The sequence below is a fragment of the Schistocerca americana genome, chromosome 1, assembly GCF_021461395.2.
Source record: "Schistocerca americana isolate TAMUIC-IGC-003095 chromosome 1, iqSchAmer2.1, whole genome shotgun sequence".
Taxonomy (NCBI): domain Eukaryota; kingdom Metazoa; phylum Arthropoda; class Insecta; order Orthoptera; family Acrididae; genus Schistocerca; species Schistocerca americana.
This window is the reverse complement of record NC_060119.1, coordinates 319,705,618-319,727,670: the sequence shown is the minus strand read 5'-3', so window position 1 is coordinate 319,727,670 and position 22,053 is coordinate 319,705,618. Positions and strand designations below refer to the sequence as shown.

The following is a 22,053-nucleotide window of genomic DNA, read 5'->3' as shown; positions in this document are numbered from 1 at the left end:
GTAGTGTACATTTTAATTTAGGGGCCTTATGTTTCTTAATTTTTAATGTACCTTGGTATTTAATAATTTCTCTAAATGACAAACGTCTATTACAAAAAATGAATTAATTTTATCTTAAAGGACTGCAGCCGCTTATTCTGATGGGCGAGATATTTTTTAAGTTTCATTTCTGTAAACATGCAACAATGGATTTTTTCCATCCGCTTGGCTTATTTTATTTTATTTTTGTGATCTCATTCCCTCTCACTCTTTACAGTTTACTTTATTTGGTGTAAGAGTGGACATACTTCATACTGTTCTCTGTCTATATGCTATTGTGCTCTGCAGTAGTTCAGCCCTCCTCCTCATTATTATGGCGACAGTGTTTTTGTCTGACTGAAGAACTATTGAATTACATGAACAGTTTACCAGAAGAAGATTCTGAGGAGTAGATATTTTTGAGTGTGATGTGTGGTGGCCGGCATTTTTTTCTTGCACTACAGCAAGAAATAAGTTCATAGAAGTCAAGCAATCTTTAATATTTGATGACAAACATACTCTTGCTGAAAGACTCAAGATTGATGGCTTCGCAGCAGCTTCACTAGTCTGGAATTAATTTGTAGCAAACTGAAACCAGATGCTTGTATAACTGTAAATGAGCAGCTCTATCCATGCAAAGCTCCGTGCCCCTACATACAATACACAAGTAATAAACCAGACAAATTTTGTTTGAAGTTCTGGCTTGCAGTAGAAGCCAGTAGTAAATATATGGTAAATGGATTTCCTTACTTGGTTAAACAGAGTGAAAGACCCACCAACATACCTGTTGCAGAACATGTTGTTACATGTCTCATGCAACCTCACGCTTCGAAAGGAAGAAGTGTAACATTTGACAATTTCTTCACAGCTAAACATCTTGCAGAGCAGCTGATGCAGGAGAACACAATCATGGTGTGCACACTGAAGAAAACCCAAAGAGAACTTCCACCTTCTGCTGCTGGATCTCTGTATGATACTATTTTATACAAATATTGTGACACAATAATTGCTTCCTAGCAGATGAAGAGCAAGAAAAATATTGTTCTATTGAGCACACTGCACCAGCCAGTTGCGATGGGTGAACAAACACAGAAGAAACACTCTGGAAGTGTCAGCTGCTACAATTCCACTAAATTTGGAGTTGTTATTCTGGACAAGATGTCTCATCTGTACACTTTCCAAGTTTGGCTGCTGCACATGGCCTATGCATGTGCTTTTCATCGTCCTAGACTTTGCTAGAATCAATGCTGTATTCTTTACAGAGACAACATTAGAAAAAGTTAGCCAGTGAATGTTTCTTTTCAGATTTGCAGAAGAACTCCCTTGTGTGTATGTACAACCAAGGAAATGACTTGTTCATACATTCATTAGGACCACTGCAATACGTAAGGAACCAGTACAAAAGACCTGTTAGATAGGAGAAAGCAAAAGTTCAAACAAAACTAAAAATCTGTGTATGCAGTGTAAGAAATTCATACTTAGTCCACATGCTACAAGTGTTCAGTACAAGAGTAAAAAGAACAAAGATGATGGCTTTGATTGAAAAGATCTCATAGAGAGAGAGAAATATGTTATTTTCTCATTATTGCCACAGCAATGTGTGTCCATTTTTCCTTATTTTTCTTACTAAATACATGGTGGAGTAAAAGTCATACAGATAAAACTGTTATTGTATAATTATATGTTCATTTGCATTTGTAAGTTTAGTTTAAACTGATTTTGTATTTACAATGTATTTTATTTAATTAAATAATTTTCTACAGAAATTTTTAAGCATAATGCATTTGTATGAAAAGCATAATGCACCACTGACTTCTAAAGACACTGTACTGAAGTAAATTAAGAAGTAAAACTGAAAACAAAGAAGAAAAACTTCACAGGTCAAAATGACTGGTACCAATCCTTCTAGGTAGTTTGCTAATGCCGGTTCTGCTAGTGTTAACCAGGGGACGGAACAGGTTGGTTTAGAAGTGGACCATTTGCAAATTGTGTACAAAATTATAGACTACAGCAAATGAGTATGAATATCACTTAAGAATTTCATACTTTTTTTTAAAAAAGCTTTAAACTTGGTTTCATCGGAATCTGTGCAAAAGTGCTAGAAAAACAGGGAATGATTCAACCTTCGAGTGTACAATGAAGAATAAATATGCCAAAAGTACAGCTTCCATTAGACTTCATTGCAATAGCAGGAAATTAAGAGAGAAATCAGGCACAGAGATACCACATCACAAACTATGCTCAGTATTACTAGCAGTTGTTTCCAGATATTTGAACTAGAAAAAAAGGAACACACACTAATGCAATATACCTGAATCACTTTTGTCTTGCTGATTAAGCTGTTTGCCTCAAATCCACAAAAACTTCAACCACGAATGCATAGACAGCAAAGCAAATGAACAGAAAACCAGTCTAGGCTGCTCTTTGTAAACTAAACAGGGTTTTCTAAAATAATCTTCAAATGTGTTTGAATAGGAAACCTTATCAGTGTGTATTATTAGTTTCAACTTACACCAGAGATATATTAAATCTCTCCTATTAATGCTGGGAATTACTAGGAAAGATAGAAAAACAAACAAATAGATTAGGAAACAGACTGGAGTGGAAGAGACAATGATGACTGTAACGAAAATTAAGCAGAGGTGGGTGGGATCGTTTCCTGTCAGACTGATGTGATCAGGAACCCAAATAAATAGCACAGCAGCTCCAGCAAGAGTGAACAAGTGACAGTTTTCCTGGATCTGTTGCACTAAGGTATGGATGATGTACAGCACACAGAGGATTTGAAGGGCGCTGAGAGTGTCTGAGCAGATGACACAATTGAAAAGCCTGTGTGTCCAGATGTACTCCGTAGTCTGATACAGGGTGAAGAGCATTGCTGTAGATACTGAGCACTGTGCCAGAAACCGATACCAAAAAATGCCGGCTCCAATGACGAAGGCACACCCAACACCATGGTCAGTCCGCGAGCCAACAGTGTACACAAAAGCACTATTGTGAAGTTCCATGGGAAGGATGTGAAACTGAAGATGATAGAGTGAGGCTGGAGTAGTGTCCTTAGGAAGTGAATGAAGCCCAAAGTGAACACGGGCCGCCGCACAAAGCCAAGGTGGTGAAGGGTTCACACCCACTGGGAAAGTTGCAGGTAGCTTGAAGTTAAGCTGCCGGAGCAAGAGCCGAAAGCAAACTCCAGGGGATAACAGAGAAGAGGGACGCACCCCATACTGGTGATCAAAGGAGTCATCGAGGAAGGGGAATACGATTGGTGACCACACATAGCAGACAAACGGCATGCATACCTGCTGAGGAGAAAGTCATGGCATTAGGACAGTGGCAGTTTAGCAGCTTCTGCATACACAATCTCAACTGGGCTAGTGTAAAAGGTGCCAGTGGCCAAATGGATGACACAACGGTGGGCAGTATTGAGAAAGCGTAAGAGGGAAAGATGTGTAGAAGCATAAACAAAGCATCCAGAGAGTGTTTTTGAACAGACAAGGGACCGGTACACACGGAGGTCTGTGGTTCAGTAGTACCACTGAGGTCACACAGGACATTGAGGGACCGCGTACAGTGGGCTGCCAGGTAAGACACGGGGGAGGACCAAGAGAGTTTCTTATTGAGCATGAGCTCCAGGAATTTTGTAGTTTCAAAGAACGGAAGAGCAACAGGCCCAGGATGTAAAGATAGTGAGAAAAACCAACCGCACTGCCAAAAATTGATACAAATGATTTTGTCAGTGGAAAATCGAAATCCAGGGCAATGTTTCATGAGTAAAGACAATTGAGACATCACTGAAGACACCACTCAATAAGACAGGTCAGTGGAGAACTGTAATAGATGGCAAAATGGTCGACAAAAAGGGAGCCAGGGATGCCTGGTGTGAGACAGGCCATTATTGGGTTAATGGCAATAGCAAAGAGGACGATACTCAGAACGGAACCGTGAGGCACACCATATTCCTGGATAAAGGTGTCCAACAATGCAGAGCTCACAAGAACCTTAAAACCTTGGTCTTTTAAGAATTTCTCAAGGAAACGGTGCAGGCGGCCAAGGAAGTCACACATATAGAGAGAGTACGGAGGATACCAGTCCTCCAAATCGAAAAATATGGCCACAACCTGGGACTTCTGCAGGAAACCATTAATGACATGAGTGGACAAAGTGATGAAATGTTTAACTGTAGAATGCGCACTCGAAATCTACTCTTGCAGTGGTTTGTAAATTGCGGGACTCGAGCCACCATACCAGCCGGGCATGAATCATATATTCCATCACCTTGCAAACACAGATGATGAGAGATGGGGCGGTAGCTAGAAGAAAGTGTTTGTCCTTACCAGGCTTAGGTATGGGTATGACAGTGGCTTTATGTCAGTATCTGGGAATTGTGCCCTCTGCCCAGATGCCGTTGTACGTATTAAGCAGAAAATGCTTGCCTGCAAGAGAAAAGTGCTACAACATCTGAATGTGAACAGCATCTGGCCCTGGGGCAGAGGACCAGGATGAAGTGAGAGCATCATTTAGCTCCCTCATAGTAAAGGCAACATTGTAGCACTCATAATACTGAGAAGAGAAGGGTATCGCCAGAGCCTCCTCCAATCATTTCCAATGGAGGAAGGCAGGGCGATAGTGGGGAGAGCTCGAAACTTCCGAAAAATGGCGGCCCAAGGTGTTGGAGATAGCAATAGGATCCACGATGACATTGTCTACTACTGTCAGGCCAGAAACTGGGGAATTAATCTTGGTCCCACAGACCCGTCGGAAATTGTCCACACAACAGAGGAGGGAGTGGAAGAGTTAAAAGAATTAAGATTATGAAATCCAGTTAGTTTTTTTGCTATCCTGACGAACGCGATGACACTGTGCACGCATCTGTTTACAATGAATGCATTTTGCTATAGTAGAATTATGGTTAAAAACTCGTGGCACGCCTCAGTCCACCAAGGGATCGGGACATGGCACGGTAAATAGAAAGGGCGAGGAATGGAATGTTCTTCAGTGGTAAGGATAAAATTTGTAAGATATTCTACCTGGTCATCACAATTGGGGAAATCTTATTTGTCGAAGGTCACCAGGGAGGAGCAAAGCTACCCGTCGGCCTTAGTAACCTGCCATTTGGTTGTGCACGCAGGTGGGGTAGGAGCCAGCAAATGGATAGCACACGGAAAATGGTCGCTCAAGTAGATGTCAGAAAGAATGGACCATTCGAGACAATGGGCAAGCTGGGCAGTGCAGAAAGAAAGGTCCAAATGCGAATAGGTGTGCAAAGAGTCGGAAATCAATGTGGATGCTCCTGCAGAAGAGGTTAAGTTGATTAAGGAGGTCAGCCAAGAGGACACTCTCTGACAAGTACTGGGAGAATCCGAAAGGGGATGGTGCACATTAAAGTCATCAAGCAGCAGAAATAGGTAAAGTAGCTGTCCAATAAGCTGGAGGAAGTCTGCCCTGGTGACATCGAATGGCAGAGGTATATAAATGGCACAGAGGGAAAAGGCCAAGTGAGGAAGGAATATGCAGACTGCTACAGCTTCAAAACTGGTAGTCAGGGAGATGGGTTGACTATGTACATCATCCTGTATGAGCAGTTAGACTCCCCGATGAAATGGAATGTCGACCTTGGAGGAAGGGGAGGGGGGAGGGGGAGGAGGTCAAAATGGACCGGGAGGAAATGCAAAGGCTCACAGCGGTTGTGAGGACACAATTTTGTTTCCTGATGGCAGAGCGCAAGTGGACGCTGCAATGCTAGAAGTAGCCGTAAATCCTTTCTGTTGGATTGAAGGCCGCGAACATTCCATTGGAGGAGAGTCATGACGAGGAAAAAATGAAGGAGTGTCACTTTGGCGGCTGCTGAGTGCCAGCCTGTGAAAACTCGCTGCTACAGGGCACAAAGTCAGGAGGATCCTGCTCCACGAGAAACAAGAAGCGTCAACTTTCTTGTGCTGCTGTTCTGCGGAGTTTAATGCAGAACAACAGTTGGTGGTGCACACCGGTGACAGGGAGGCCAGACGGGCAAGGTTTTCACATGGCAACACCTTCGAAGAGGATCTTAGAGTCAGCAAAGGAGAAGACTGTTTGCCTTTGTTGAACTTCTTCAAGCCTTTCCAGTTAGCAGAGGAAGACTCAGGTGTTGGTTGGCTGGAGGGAAGTAGGAAGTCTTCACGGGAGTATTCCTTCTGTCCTTTCCCACCTGCTGGTAGTGTAGCTGGGGACATTGCCCCATGAGGCACGAGTTTGATGGCTTGTTGCACAGCTGGAGGAGGGGATGGCGATGCTACCATGACACTGGGCGATTTCACAACCTCAGAGCAGAATATGAGGTCTGCGGGGCCATGTCCTTCATGCAGCGAGCTGTATCAAGATCAGTACTATAAATGCCAGATGGTGGAACACAGTGTTTGCGACTAGCCAACAATTTGTGAGGACTGGGTAAGGAACTTTCTCCTTTATCCGTATCTCCTGGGCAGGCCGCTCATCGAGATACATGGGACAGTCTTGAGAGATGGCGGCATGGTCGCCATTGCAGTTAATACAGCAGGGAGAAGGAGGCATACAATCGCCCTCGTGTGCATCCCTAACACAGGTTACACATTTCGCTAGGTATCAATAAGATGTTCTAGTGTGCTTGAAACGATGACACTGGTAGCAGCGCATTGGGTTCGGAATGTACGACTCGACTGTGATAATTTGATCTTGGATGGAAGCACCGCTCTATCAAAGTTGAGAAAAAGAGTGTGGGTGGGCACTAAGGAGGAATCTATCTGTCTCGTCACCCACTGGATGGCAATTGCACCCTGATCAGAGAGGTAAAATTGGATTTCGGCCTCGGCCAGACCATTGAGCAGCTAGTGTAAATAACACCTCAGGAAGAATTCAAAGTTCTATAGGCCTCAACAAGAATAGGGTAGCCGTGGAGAAGCGAAGCGGCAAGCAGTTGTTGTGCACGAAAATCAGAAGTAGTCTCCAAAAGCAAAGTGCAATTCCATGAACAATAGCAGGATTTCACAGAGCCGGCAACTGCATCAACACCTTTATGAATAATAAACGGATTTACCATGGCGAAGGACTGATCGTCTTCAGTACGTGACACTATGAGGAACCGTGGTTTCAACGGGAAGGGTCTTTGAATCATTAGCCTCATTACGTTTATGTTTCGTAGAAGTTGATTGTGAAGATGATTGGCTCACTGCGAGAAAATCCCCCATGATTGCCAGTGTCTCCGATGGTGCACTCCTTCCAACTGGGGGCCCCCTTCACCCGCCTTAGGTGACTGTTCACACCTCAGGTCACACCTCTGGAACACCTAACTGAGGGACCAATCGGCAGTTTGGAAAGGTTGTAGCTCAGGCAATCACCCCTCCCTGGGATTGGCCTGTACCAGAGGGTACGTGCGAACCCTACCTTTCGATTTGGGGCTTGGAATTACACATTACCCAGTCACCTGTTGCACGTCAGATGCATGGGTTGGCCTTCAGGAGTGCACAGGGAGGAAGAAGAAAAATAGGAACCTCAAACACCAAAGCACAGGAACGAGAAGAGAAGGGAAACAAAGAAAGGAAAAGAGAGTGAAAAACAGTGGTGAGACTGTTCTTAGGTCTGCAACAGACAATGCAGAACATTCCCAAAAACACCCCAGACAGGTTCCCCAAGGGAGGGGAACAAGAATAGCAAGAGGATAAACATGCAGCATGGAAGGGAAAAGATGCTGCAAAGGCTGGGGCCCTGTGGTAGCCAAGCATGAACCCACCAAAGAGTGGCGAGCCCCCTGGGGGGGATGTGTGTTGGGACACTTGCTGTTCATGTTGTACATTAATAATCTTGCAGACAATATTAACAATAAATTCTGGCTTTTTGCAGTCACCTACAATTAAGCACAGTCTGAACAAAGCTGCACAAACATTCAGTCAGACCTTGATAAGATTTTAATGTGGTACAAAGATTGGCAACTTGTTTTATAAGTTCACAAATGTAAAATTGTGCACATCACAAAATTAAAAAATAAATAAATAAATAAATAAATAAACAAAAAACCCAGTATCATATGAATACAATATCAATAAGTCACAGCTACAATCGGTAAACTCAAACACACACCTGGATGTAACACTTAGTAGGGATATGAAATGGAACTATCACATAGGCTCAGTTGTGGGTAAAGCAGGCAACCAACTTCTGTTTATTGGTAGAATACTAGAGAAATGCAGTCAGTCTAAAAAGGATATTGCTTACAAATCACTCAAGCAACCTATCTTAGAATGTTGCACAAGTGTATGGGACCCACACCAAATCAAACTAGCAAGGGAAACTGAATGTGCACAGAGAATGGCAGTACGAATGGTTATGGGCTTTTGACCTGTTGGAGAATGTCACAGGGATGTTAAAACAACTGAACTGGTGGACTCTTGAAGATGGTTTCAGTCTATCCCGAGAAAGTCTATTTAAAAAGGTTCAAGAACTAGCTTTAAATGGTGACTTTAGGAATATACTACGAATCCCTACATATCGTTCCCATAGGGATCGTGAGGACAAGATTAGATTAATCACAACACGCACAGAGGATTTAAACAGCATGTACAGAGGAACTTAAAAAATCAATCTTTATGCATTCATTCATTACATAAATGGACTGGAAGAAGCTATAATAACTAGTACAGTGAGACATACTCTTTGCCATGCGCTTCACAATGGTTCACTGAGTACCAACACAGATGTAAGTATCTTCCTACAGTTGTTCCTACAATCCCTCTCTTAACCATTGTGACCAAGTTGCTGTTTACGATTATGCTGTACAAAATTTATCTTTTACAGCCAAACCTTTATTTTACAGCAACTTTTACTCTCAACATCTACTCATGACAGTCCCTTAACCTATTTACTAATATTTTTACATCTGGGTCAATGAAAGCAGTTGGGCATAAAACAAGTTGTCAATGGAATACTCCAAAGTTGGGGACCAAGAAGCTCAAGTGTTCTTGATCAGTAATCGGACAGACCATCAGTATTGAAGTCACACCAAACAGCACCTCTCCAATTAAGTTAGCATAATCTTGTTAACAGTATCAGAAGGAAAATTCATTTAAGAAAGCTCCAACGCTATTAACACAAACAAAATATATGGCTAGTAATTATCTTCGGGAAGTAAAATTTCAGCACTGCTGGTACACGCATTTGAAAGCATTTCACCTCCTGAAAGTAAGTACTGTATATACCAGATTGCAAGACAAAGTTTTTTCCCAAATTTGTCATTAAAAAGTCATAGGGTAGTCTTATATTCATGGACTGAACTATTGCTGCTTAGATCAACCTTTTTACCTTGTTTAAAAGACTGATACAGTGGCCACCTTCCATTTACAGATAAAGCTTTGACTATTGATATTATGTTTAGATTTATTCTGAAAAATTTGGAAGGGTAGGTCAGGCAAACACTACCCACACGACAACAGGCTCGAGATTTTCCAATGTGCAGAAGCGCTCAGTAAAGTGTCGACTTTCCTTGAACAATGATGTGATGTTTGACTCGCATGGCGCTAGTGCAAGGGATATGTGATAAGCTATGAACTAGTCACAACAACAGTCTATTGCTCGGATTCAAATTTGAAAGTTTTGTGAAAGGCACGAAGATGTAGCATTAAATTCTATCATCTTACAAACTCTTATTGTATTTATACAGATTTGCAATAAATGTTCTCATATTTGTATGGGTAGCGTATAGAAATATTTATACTGTTTTAAAGGTGAGGATGTTGTCCTTCCAAAAGCTATACTTCATTGTGAACTCAAGTCAATGTTCTATTCGGTTATGAGAGACGGTATTGATTTATTAGAATACAGGGGAAAATGTTACCTTCTTTTAATCTGCTTTAGAACAAGATAGTGACATTAGATGAAACAAGAAAAAAATTAATCCAAAATTAAATGTTTAAACAACAAAATAAATCATATTAAACTGACTGTAATTGCAATCTTAACAATAAATTGCAGCGGCAAGATCCATTGTGGAGGTAGCATCAACAGACATCTCTAGATCGCAGAACACATGAAAGTTTTGGAACTGAAATGAATCATGATAACGATCTTTTATTTATGTATTAGTTGATGTTACATATTATCTGCAGCCTAGAAGTTATTGGCGTCCATGTTTCACAGTTTCTCTAACACAGAACTTTGGAAGGGTTGGAGGGGGAAGAGTGATTTTAGCTTGGTTGGGAAATAGAGTGAGTGAGGGAAAGGGGGATGGTGAGTGGACAGCAAATTTCACTGTGTATCCAACCCAGGAAATCTATACCACATACTTTGGCTTTTTATGAACACTTGCCATGTTTAAACCAGGCTGTCTAAATCCATTTGAACTGACTTTAAAACTGGGCAAATACATAGCTTTCTGCAGCAGACATTAATAGTCTGGATAGGGACCAGTGGCATACTTCCAAGTTTCCTGCAGCAGTGTTATTGACAACATGACTGGAATGAAAGGGGGTGTGTCAGCTGCTGGTTCTACGCAACCTCTGAGCAAGCGGTGGTCAGACAATATATTTGGAAGCAAGAAACATTGTAACATTCTCACATTAATAAAGATGCACAGTAACCACAACCTCAGAAATTACAACATATTTGGAAGAAACAGCCAAATATTTGTCATAACAAAGATATAAAGTTCATAGCTGTGCTATTAGGGTGACAGGCTTAGTAAGCAAACAGTCAGAGAAATTAAAAATTAATGTAAATCATTTCTTTTTGTTAAATTGTTTCTCCTCATATAATCAACATGAAGGCAATCAATAAATGGTCTAATTTTTAATGTGTACAATGTTAATGTTTTAGGCAAGTAGATAGACCATCAGTAAAACTGTTTGTTTTTCTGATTCATCAAATTATCTTAAAAATAATTTTTTCTCAAGGAGCCTCTTCAAAAAGGGGAGTCATTTTATGCTCGGGTAAATACAGTACCGGCCAGCCATTCTGTCTCTCTATATTTTTATAATCTTATAAACACCCTGTCTGTCTGATTAAACTTTTCGCAACTGCTACTGGTATCCAATTAAATGTCACTGCAATTAGCATTTGTGTTTCCAAGGAGCAGGAAGAAAAATTAGTATTGACATCCCATCAAAAAGGTCATCAGAGAGAGCTTGTGTTTACAGACTCACTGTCAAAGTTCAGTTTTCATTTCATAATAAGCTATGTGACATTAAGTTTTTTTATATAGTACTGGTACAGTTCTGCAACCATTTATTCCCTTTAGCAAAATTGTTCTTTGATTTACAGTAGCTACACTTGTAAGCAATTTACTTAGACACACCTACCTACGAATGTATAATCCTCCTTGCTAAGATGATTCCTATCTATGGGAAGCTCATCTGCTATCCTCAACTTTGTGAAATTTTGTCATAGTAACATTCAGCACCTGGACCACAAAAATTATGATGTTTGACAATGTTCCTGGGTGCATTACGTTCTCTCACCTCTCACCACATGAGGGGATGCAGTGCACCCCAGAACATTGTCGAACACGATCTTCTTAGTGGTAGACATGCATGGGGAGGTGTAATGTTGCATGGGTGTATGGATTTCCAAATCTTTGAACACCATACACTCCATGGTCAACATTATTCGTTCACTGTACTCTTACTCCTTCCCCATGTGTGTCTTTTCAGGGGTGCATTCAGCCCTGACTTCATTTTTATGGATGACAGTGTGTGACTGCATCAAATGGCACAGGTAGTGGAGCTCTTAGAACAAGAGGATATTTGGCAAGTAGACTGATCTGCCTGTTCCCCTGACCTAAATCCCATGGATCACATAAGGGATACCTTGGGAAAAGTGTCAGTTCTGTTTATCTCATTCCGTATGTCTTTCAGTTACCTTCTGTACTATATTGTGGTAGTTCTTTCTATGTATGGTGTAGATTTCATCGAGCTATGTTACTTGTCAATGATACATCATGTGAAAGTTGCTTTGGTCCTTAAGTTTTGCACACCACTGTATATTAACATACAACAGGATAAATTAATGTTAACAAATGTAGTTCATTATTGTACTTTCCTGCTTTGTGTAAACAAATTGTGTCATTACTGGTTTCAACATATCAGCAAGTCATTATCAGATGATTTGAATACATTACATAGCAAACAGGCCTGTTCAGTTGTATTTTGATGAATTACTAAATAAAGTATTCAAATAATCTGCTGATGACTTGCTGATAATTTGAAACCAGTTATTTCTTCATCAGGCAACAGTACAAATATTGATAGTGTTTTGCCTTTAGTATGTCACTTATGTAGGAAACAGTTGTGAACTAAAGAGAAAATTGTGGGTTTTCTTCCACTCCGACTACAAAGTTCCTTCTGCGATGCAACCGTTAATGTGACAGCTTGACCCCTATTAAGGCAGCATGATGACACCAGCAATGGTAGTGGAATGTGATTGGCCATGTGACAGTTTAATTTTTCAACTGAAATTTATGAGCTGTAAAATCAATGTTTATGACACAGCAACATAAAATGATAGTGGTTGTACTTCTCATTATGATCATCTGTATTCTATCCCTTTCTCCTTCTTATCCACAATTAGTCAAAATTCATTAGAATGTACAATCAAACAAGAAAATTTTTTGCATCTAGTTAATCATTAATGGGTACTGATATCAATAAATAAGAGAAAATAAGAATGTACTACATATGCCGCATTTATACCTGATGCTGAGAGGACATCTTGTCAAATTCATCAATACAACAGCAGCCTTGATCAGCTAGTACAAGAGCTCCTGCTTCAAGTGTATAATCACCACCTGACTCCCGAGTCAGTGTAACAGTGAGCCCAGATGTAGTGCTAGTATTCCCGCACACGTACACCCCTGTGAGAAAATAAATAAGCCTTCACAATGACAGCTTTGTATTACTGCTCTCTCTCTCTCTCTCTCTCTCTCTCTCTCTCTCTCTCTCTCGACAAACAACAATAACGTGCACAAACATGGCTTCATGCACAATGAAAACTTAATCTTAGAACAATTAGAACATATGGTAAAGTCTGCAAGATACATAAGTATATTTAAATGTTGACCAGGTGTTATATTTGAAATTGGAATACTGCATTGATAAACACTCCACAATTCACTGCCAAATCTATGACTTTTCAAATAAAGCACTCTTCTCAAACACAAACTAAGGAATCAATCAAATTATTTTAACTTCTTTTAACTGGTGTGGCCTGAAGACACTAAATGAAGTTATGCCAGAAATTACTGGCTTTAGATTAAGTACAGTAAATCCTATTATGTCCACCTTTAATTACTTTAGAAATTAATAAGTTAGAGCTTATCATTTTAAAGACTACAGAATGTCTCTTACACTTCATACTCCAGATGTCTTACAGCCTTCAGATTACATTAGATTAGATTAATACTAGTTCCATGGATCACGAATACGATATTTCGTAATGATGTGGAACGAATCAAATTTTCCAATACATGACATAATTAAGTTAATTTAACAACATAATTAAGTTAATATAACAACTTTTTTATTCTTTTTGGTTTTTAAATTTTTTTTATAATTTTTTGTTTGGTTTTTTTCTTAATTTCTATGGAGTAGAAGGAGTTGTCATTCAGAAGTTCCTTTAATTTGTTCTTAAATACTTGTTGGTTATCTGTCAGACTTTTTATACTATTTGGTAAGTGACTAAAGACTTTAGTGGCAGTATAATTCACCCCTTTCTGTGCCAAAGTTAGATTTAATCTTGAATAGTGAAGATCATCCTTTCTCCTAGTATTGTAGTTATGCACACTGCTATTACTTTTGAATTGGGTTTGGCTGTTAATAAGAAATTTCATAAGAGAGTATATATACTGAGAAGCTACTGTGAATATCCCTAGATTCTTAAATAAATGTCTGCAGGATGATCTTGGGTGGACTCCAGCTATTATTCTGATTACACACTTTTGTGCAATAAATACTTTATTCCTCAGTGATGAATTACCCCAACATATGATGCCATATGCAAGCAATGAGTGAAAATAGGCGTAGTAAGCTAATTTGCTAAGATGTTTATCACCAAAATTTGCAATGACCCTTATTGCATAAGTAGCTGTACTCAAACGTTTCAGCAGATCATCAATGTGCTTCTTCCAATTTAATCTGTCATCAATGGACACACCTAAATTTTTTGAATATTCTACCTTAGCTATATGCTTCTGATTAAGGTCTATATTTATTAATGGCGTCATACCATTTACTGTACGGAACTGTATGTACTGTGTCTTATCAAAATTCAGTGGGAGTCCGTTTACAAGGAACCACTTAGTAATTTTCTGAAGGATATTATTGAAAATTTCATCAGTTAATTCTTGTTTGTCAGGTGTGATTACTATACTTGTATCATCAGCAAAGAGAACTAACTTTGCCTCTTCATAAATATAGAATGGCAAGTCATTAATATATATTAAGAACAACAAAGGACCCAAGACCATTGATTACTGACATTTTTATTTCTGTATATAAACCATGATCAATCTGATTTATACTAACATGAGAATGTGCTAAAACAATTCAAAATAATACAACATCTGCAAAAACTTCTATGAAGGCCTGAAAGTAAAATGTAAGTAAGTGCTAAACAATCTAACACGAAATTACAAACACATTCAAACTCCCACTACATAAACCTAAAGCAAGTATTGTGTTTTATTTTTATGTATCTTCTACAGGACCATTAATGATGAGCATATTTTTGATACCAGTCTGCTAAATTAAAAGATATAAAAATGGAGCAGTGTTGCCTTTATACACACAAATAAAAATGTCATTTACTTCCTATGCTTGACTACAATTAATAATAATAATAATAATAATAATAATAACTGTGAGGGAATAAGACAAAATTATTTACATTAAAGTCACAACCAGTGTAACAAAGTGCACCAAACTGAGCATAAAATACACTGACAACCAATGTTGGTAATATTTCAAGGGATGTTACATGCTCAAGAGAAGAAAAATGGGTTCTTTTATATTGATTATGTATATAGTTCATGCAATTGAATGAGGAAGAAATTGTATCTCAGAACAACACTGAAAATCACTGTTGTAATGCTGCCTAACTATCTTTGGTATGGCCATCAAAAGAAAAATAATAAACAAGCATTACCAGCAAATAAAATATTTCTGACATAACAATCTTCACTGACAAGGGTGCAAAATGTTATGTAGTGACAATAGCAATCATGGGAAACACCAACATTTCCCAGGATAACTTTAAAGGAGGCAAATGAATACATCCAAATTATGTTCATTTTGAATTCTACTTGCATAACTCATAATCCATGAAGTGAGTGCAAGGAAACCAAGAGGCACCTGAAAGGTTACCCGGCATAACTACAATAATGGAACACTGAATCAAATGGATCATTCACTAGAGAAAACTATAAAATTACATGGACATAGAATATCAGGCCAGAACTCATAATCAGGAGGAAAATTCAGGATGCTGCCGATAAACACACAAAAAAGTATGAAAAACTATCCTAAAATTTGAAACTCTTGCTTAATTCCTGAGAAAGGTAACAGTAACTATACGTAACGACTCAAGAGCTCACCTAAAGCTAATGTGTGGCACACAGAAACACTCAAAACAGAATACAGGACTTACACAGAGAGGGGATACGGCGTGTGCCAGAGGGAGTGTGGGCGACAGTGGCGGTGAAGGCGAGGGGGACGATGAAAGGTGAGGAGAGGGGGTACGAGTGGGGAGTGGGGTGGGGAAGTGGAGGGGGTATGGGGAGGGGGTAGAGGGCTGGTGGAGTGAGAGGAGAAGGGGGAGAGGAGAGGAGGGGAGAGGAGAGGAGAAGGGGGAGAGGAGAGGAGGGGAGAGGAGAGGAGAAGGGGGAGGGGAGAGGAGAGGAGAGGAGAAGGGGGAGAGGAGAGGAGAGGAGAGGAGAAGGGGGAGAGGAGAGGAGAGGAGAGGAGAGGAGAAGGGGGAGAGGAGAGGAGAGGAGAGGAGAGGAGAAGGGGGAGAGTACCTGGGCTGGCCACTGGTGTGGATCGGAGGATTCAGACATGCTGGACATCTGTTGGATGTGGACGGCTGGCCCACAATAATGGTGCCCACTGCAGGTTCAAGCTCAGTAACCGAAACCATCACAGCATGGAGCAGACTGTGAAGTGTCACCAACTCGGCTCGCATCCGCACACAAAAATCACAGTCCCTATCCATAGTAAACACCGTGGTAAACTACACTATCTAGATAAACGGACTATCAACACATGCGGCAGAACTGTACTGCAGATGCTGGTGAAAACACAGGAACTGTGTCTAATGAATTAGATTAATACGCAGAGATTCAAAAACTGAAGTAACAAAGCACTCGTGACACTAAATAATTCGCCCCTGATCAGGAACTTTTAATAGCCTATATCACAAAATTGGTTTACTTTCAGATGCAAACAAAAATGTGAGAACTGTAGCTATTAAATATTAAATTAATACGCAGAAACTCAAGAAACTAAACTATCAGAGCATACAGATGATATTATACAATTCTTTCCTGGTTAACAACTCATAAAAGCCACACAATTGGTTACTTCCCTGTTGCTGTGTCTCTCTCAGCTGGTCGCTGCTGCCTGGAGTGGTGGGGACAGAAGAGAGAAGGGAAGAGGTAAGGTGAGGTAATTGGAAACAGTTAGTGGAGGTTTAGGCCAGGTGTATTCCAATGGCAAAGGATATGCTGGACAGACAATCCCCCTCTGCATAGTTAAGAGAAGCTGATGCTGGAAGGGAGTATCTAAATGGCCTTCCACAGTGAAGCAGCCTGTTTGACAACTGGGTTTTCATGTCTGCTGTCTGTTACAGTCGGTGTTGGCCATTTATGTAAGTAGACAGCTGGCTGCTTGTCATCCTCGTACAGAAGGCTGCACAGTAATCGCAGCGTAGATTATAGATAACATGGCTGCTTTCACACATGGCCCTGCCTTTTATAGGCATAGGAAATGCCTCTAACTTCACTGTGTTGGGAAGCTTGGGTGGATGTAAGGGACAGATCTTGCACCTGGGTTGAGGACAAGGAAATGACCATGGGGTACAGGACTGGGAGCAGGATTCGAGTGCAGATTTTTTTTTTTTTTTGTGGTTTTAGGGCGCAAAACTTCTATGGTCATTAGCGCCCAGCCCGTGACGTAGAAAACAGGAAAAAAAACGAAATTTAAAATCAGCAGCAATGGGAACAAAGTCATAAAATTTGAGAAACTAAAGGCAGAAGGAATGCTTAAAAATCCACTATAGAAAGGGGTTGGTTGTCCCCCCAAAAAAAGGCTTCAAATGACTGACGTCATTTCACTGTCACTAATAAACTGTAGAACGCGGTCAGCTGAGCGCGTGTCATCTGCTAAAATCGACGATAGATCAGGCGATAGCTGTAGACGGGAGCGTAACGGATTAAAATAGGGGCATTCAATTAAAAGGTGTCTGACCGTCCACGGCTGAGAGCAGTGGGGACAGAGTGGGGGAGGATCACCGCTTAATAGATGTCGATGACTAAAAAGACAGTGCCCTATCCGGAGTCTAGCTAAAATTACCTCCTCCCGACGACGCGTTCGGGAGGAACAGGTCCATGCGCAAGGAGGGGCTTTCACTTCCCGCAATTTATTATGGGGAAGTGTTGACCAATGCGCATGCCATAAATGAGCAACTTGGCGACATAAACCGCTCCGTAGATCGGTAAACGGAAGAGACTGAATAGCTGGCCGAGGAAGAGAGACTGCAGCCTTGGCCGCTATATCGGCCGCCTCATTTCCACAGATACCAGCGTGTCCTGGGAGCCAGAGGAACGCCACTGAGACGCCCCTCAGGTGGAGCAAGCGCAGACAGTCCTGAATCTGGTGGACCACAGGGTGCACAGGGTAAAGAGCTTGGAGACTTAGGAGAGAGCTGAGAGAATCTGAGCAGATTACGTACTGTATCCGCTGATGGCGGCGGATGTAGTGGACAGCCTGGAGAATAGCGTAAAGCTCCGCAGTATAAACCGAACACTGGTCGGGAAGCCGAAAGTGATTTGGGGTGTCGCCAACAATATAGGCACTCCCTACACCTAACGATGTTTTCGAGCCATCGGTGTAAATAAATGTGGCTTCCGTCATTTGTGCACATAGAGCAGCAAATGCCCGACGGTAAACAAGTGTAGGGGTACCATCCTTGGGAAATTGACATAGGTCGCTGAGCAAGTCGATCCGGGGACGGAGCCAAGGCGGTGCTGTACCCCAAGTTGTCAAGAAGGTTTTAGGAAAGCGGAAGGAAAGAGAATGGAGCAGTTGACGGAAGCGGACTCCCGGGGGTAGTAGGGAGGAGGAGCGGCCTGCATACCCGACATCAAGGGAGGCGTCGAAAAAAAGGTCATGGGCTGGATTAGCAGGCATGGAAGACAGATGGCTAGCATAACGACTCAGAAGGACTGCCCGCCGATTGGATAGCGGAGGTTCAGCAGTCTCAGCATAAAGGCTTTCCACAGGGCTGGTGTAAAAAGCTCCAGACACTAAACGTAATCCACGGTGGTGGATAGAGTCGAGACGCCGAAGAATAGACGGCCGAGCAGAGGAGTAGACTATGCTTCCATAATCCAATTTCGAGCGCACTAAGGCGCGATATAGGTGGAGAAGGACCACTCGGTCCGCTCCCCAAGAGGTGCCATTCAGGACACTGAGGGTGTTAAGGGAACGCAGACAGCGAGCCGAAAGATAGGAAACGTGGGAGGACCAGCACAGTTTTTTGTCAAACATAAGACCCAAGAATTTAGCGACGTCGGAAAACGGAAGGTTGACAGGACCTAGATGTAAGGAGGGTGGAAGAAACTCCTTACGTCGCCAAAAATTAACACAAATGGTCTTACTGGGTGAGAAACGGAAGCCGGTTTCGATGCTCCACGAGTGGAGGCGATCGAGACATCCTTGAAGACGTCTTTCAAGAAGGCTGGTCCGTTGAGAGCTGTAGTAGATCGCAAAATCGTCCACAAAGAGGGAGCCCGAGACATCAGGAAGGAGACAATCCATAATTGGATTAATGGCGATGGCAAACAGTACAACACTCAGCACGGAGCCCTGGGGTACCCCGTTTTCTTGGGAGAAAGTACGGGATAGAGTAGTGTTCACCCGCACCCTAAATGTGCGCTCTGCCATAAATTCGCGAAGAAAAAGGGGCAGCCGGCCTCGAAAGCCCCAAGAGAACAGTGTGCGGAGGATGCCTGTCCTCCAACAGGTATCGTATGCTCTCTCCAGATCAAAAAATATTGCTACCGTTTGGCGTTTCCGGAGGAAATTGTTCATGATATAAGTGGAGAGAGCAACAAGATGGTCAACGGCAGAACGATGTTGTCGGAATCCGCATTGGGCTGGTGTTAAAAGACTGCGGGATTCCAGCCACCAAGCTAAACGGTAATTCACCATACGCTCCAAAACCTTACAGACACTACTCGTGAGAGAAATGGGGCGATAGCTAGAGGGGAGATGTTTGTCCTTTCCAGGTTTCGGAACGGGAACGACAATAGCTTCCCGCCATCGCCTGGGAAAGGTACTGTCGGTCCAAATTCGATTGTAAAGGCGAAGGAGGTAGCGCAGGCTATGGGTTGATAAATGCAGCAACATTTGGACATGGATACCATCCGGTCCTGGGGCGGAGGAGCGAGAAGAAGAGAGTGCATGTTGGAGTTCGCGCATGGAGAAAACAGTATTGTAGCTTTCACGATTTTGAGAGGAGAAAGCAAGATGTCGCACTTCCGCTGCACGTTTCTTCGGGAGAAACGCTGGCGGGTAATTTGAAGAGCTCGAAATCTCAGCAAAGTGCTGACCCAATGAGTTAGAAATTGCGACGGGGTCCACTAAGGTATCATGCGCGACAGTGAGCCCAGAGACCGGGGAGAAACTAGGCGCGCCTGAGAACCGTCGAAGCCGACTCCAAACTTCCGAGGAGGGAGTGAAGGTGTTAAATGAGCTAATAAAGAATTGCCAGCTTGCCTTCTTGCTATCGCGGATGACGCAACGGCATCGCGCACGGAGCTGCTTATATCGGATACAGTTGGCCAAAGTTGGATGGTGACGGAAAATGCGAAGAGCACGTCGACCGCTCACGTATTTCGTCACGGTATGCCTCGTTCCACCAAGGAACTGGGGGGCGCCGGGGCAATTCGGAGGTGCATGGTATTGAACGTTCCGCAGCTGTGAGAATAACATCGGTAAAATGTGTGACCTCATCGTCGACGCTGGGAAAGCGACGGTCATCGAATGTCGCTAGAGACGAAAAAAGTGTCCAATCGGCTTGGGCAAACTTCCAGCGTCGCGAGCGCATATATGGCAGTTGAGGCTGCAGTCGAAGAACACATGGAAAGTGGTCACTCGAGTGTGTATCATCAAGGGCGAACCATTCGAAGCGCCGAGCTAGCGGAACAGTACCGATCGCAAGGTCCAAATGAGATAAATTTGCCGTGGAGGCTGACAAAAATGTGGGGACCCAAGTGTTGAGGCAGAATAGATCCGCTTGGTGTAAGACGTCTAGCAATAGTGAGCCACGTGGACAAGGATGTGGAGATCCCCAAAGCGGGTGGTGGGCATTGAAGTCCCCAACCAGCAAATAGGGGGGTGGAAGCTGATCAAGAAGATGAAGGAGATCAGCTCGTGCCAGTGGTGTAGACGATGGAATGTATACCGTACATAGAGAGAACGTGTATCCAGAAAGGGAAAGACGGACAGCTTGGAAGGAACTGTTTAAGGGGATTGGGTGATAATGGAGAGTATCATGGAGCAGAATCATGAGTCCTCCATGGGCTGGAGTGCCTTCAACAGAGGGGAGGTCATATCGGATGGACTGAAAATGAGGGAGAACAAAGCGGTCATGGGGACGCAGCTTTGTTTCCTGAAGACAGAAGATGACCGGCGAGTAGGATCGTAAGAGGATCGACAATTCATCCCGATTGGCGCGAATGCCGCGGATATTCCAGTGGATAATGGACATAGGGTGAACAGAAAATGGAGAAACGTGACCAAGGGTGCTGTCAACTCAACGACTGCTCAGAGCTTGCGACCGACAGCATGGAATGGCATTCAGTCGAAGGCAGAAGATCCTGATCCATAGGTTGGTCAGGAGCAGCTCCTGCCACCAACGATCGGCCAGTTGACCGGCCACCAGCAGTGCGCCTCGGCGACACAGAAGATGGCCGAGGGCGAGTTCCGCCAGGTGGTGCTGTAGTTGGGACACGCCTTGGCGGAGAAGGAGAGGAACTGTGTTTCTTCGTAGCCTTCTTGGAGGTATGATGTTTAGATGAAGGAGGAACCGATGGTTGTGAAGTTGCAGTACGTAAAAACTCTTCACGAGAATGCTCTTTTTTCGAAGACTTGGCGTCTGACTTTTGGGCTCGAGATTTAGCAGAACCCGACGAGGGGTGAGCCATAGAGTGGGCAGGCGAAAGTGGTGAGGTTGAACGGGCGATCTTTGCGCTGGCCGATCTGACGACCGTGGTACTAAATGTGAGGTCGCAAGTCTGCGTGGCCGCCTCCTTTGTTGGCCGAGGAGAAGCAAGGACAGTGCTGTATTTTCCTTTCTGAGGCACGGTGGGCTGTCGACTGGCGAGTAACTTTCGAGCAGCAAAGGTCGACACCTTTTCCTTCACTCTTATTTCCTGGATGAGCTTTTCATCCTTAAAAACGGGGCAATCTCGAGAGGAAGCAGCGTGGTCACCCATACAGTTGATGCAGTGAGGGGATGGAGGTGGACAAGCACCCTCATGGGCATCCTTGCCACACGTAACACATTTGGCCGGATTGGAACAGGACTGGCTGGTGTGATTGAACCGCTGACATCGATAGCAACGCGTAGGGTTTGGGACATAAGGGCGAACGGAAATTATCTCATAGCCTGCTTTGATTTTTGATGGGAGTTGAACTTTGTCAAATGTCAAGAAGACAGTGCGGGTTGGAATGATGTTCGAGTCAACCCTTTTCATAACCCGATGAACAGCGGTGACGCCCTGGTCAGACAGGTAGTGCTGAATTTCTTCGTCAGACAATCCAT

The 22,053-nt window shown here is 42.7% G+C and overlaps 1 protein-coding gene across 1 annotated transcript in view; it reads right to left on the bottom strand.

Annotated features, from left to right (window-relative positions):
• Positions 1 to 22,053, bottom strand: part of LOC124598192 (DNA helicase MCM8-like) — a 182,060-nt gene that overhangs the window by 39,145 nt on the left and 120,862 nt on the right. The window contains exon 9 of the mRNA XM_047135984.1: positions 12,705 to 12,865. Within this exon, the coding sequence (XP_046991940.1) occupies positions 12,705 to 12,865 (161 nt within the window). The remainder of the gene's footprint in view (positions 1 to 12,704; positions 12,866 to 22,053) is intronic.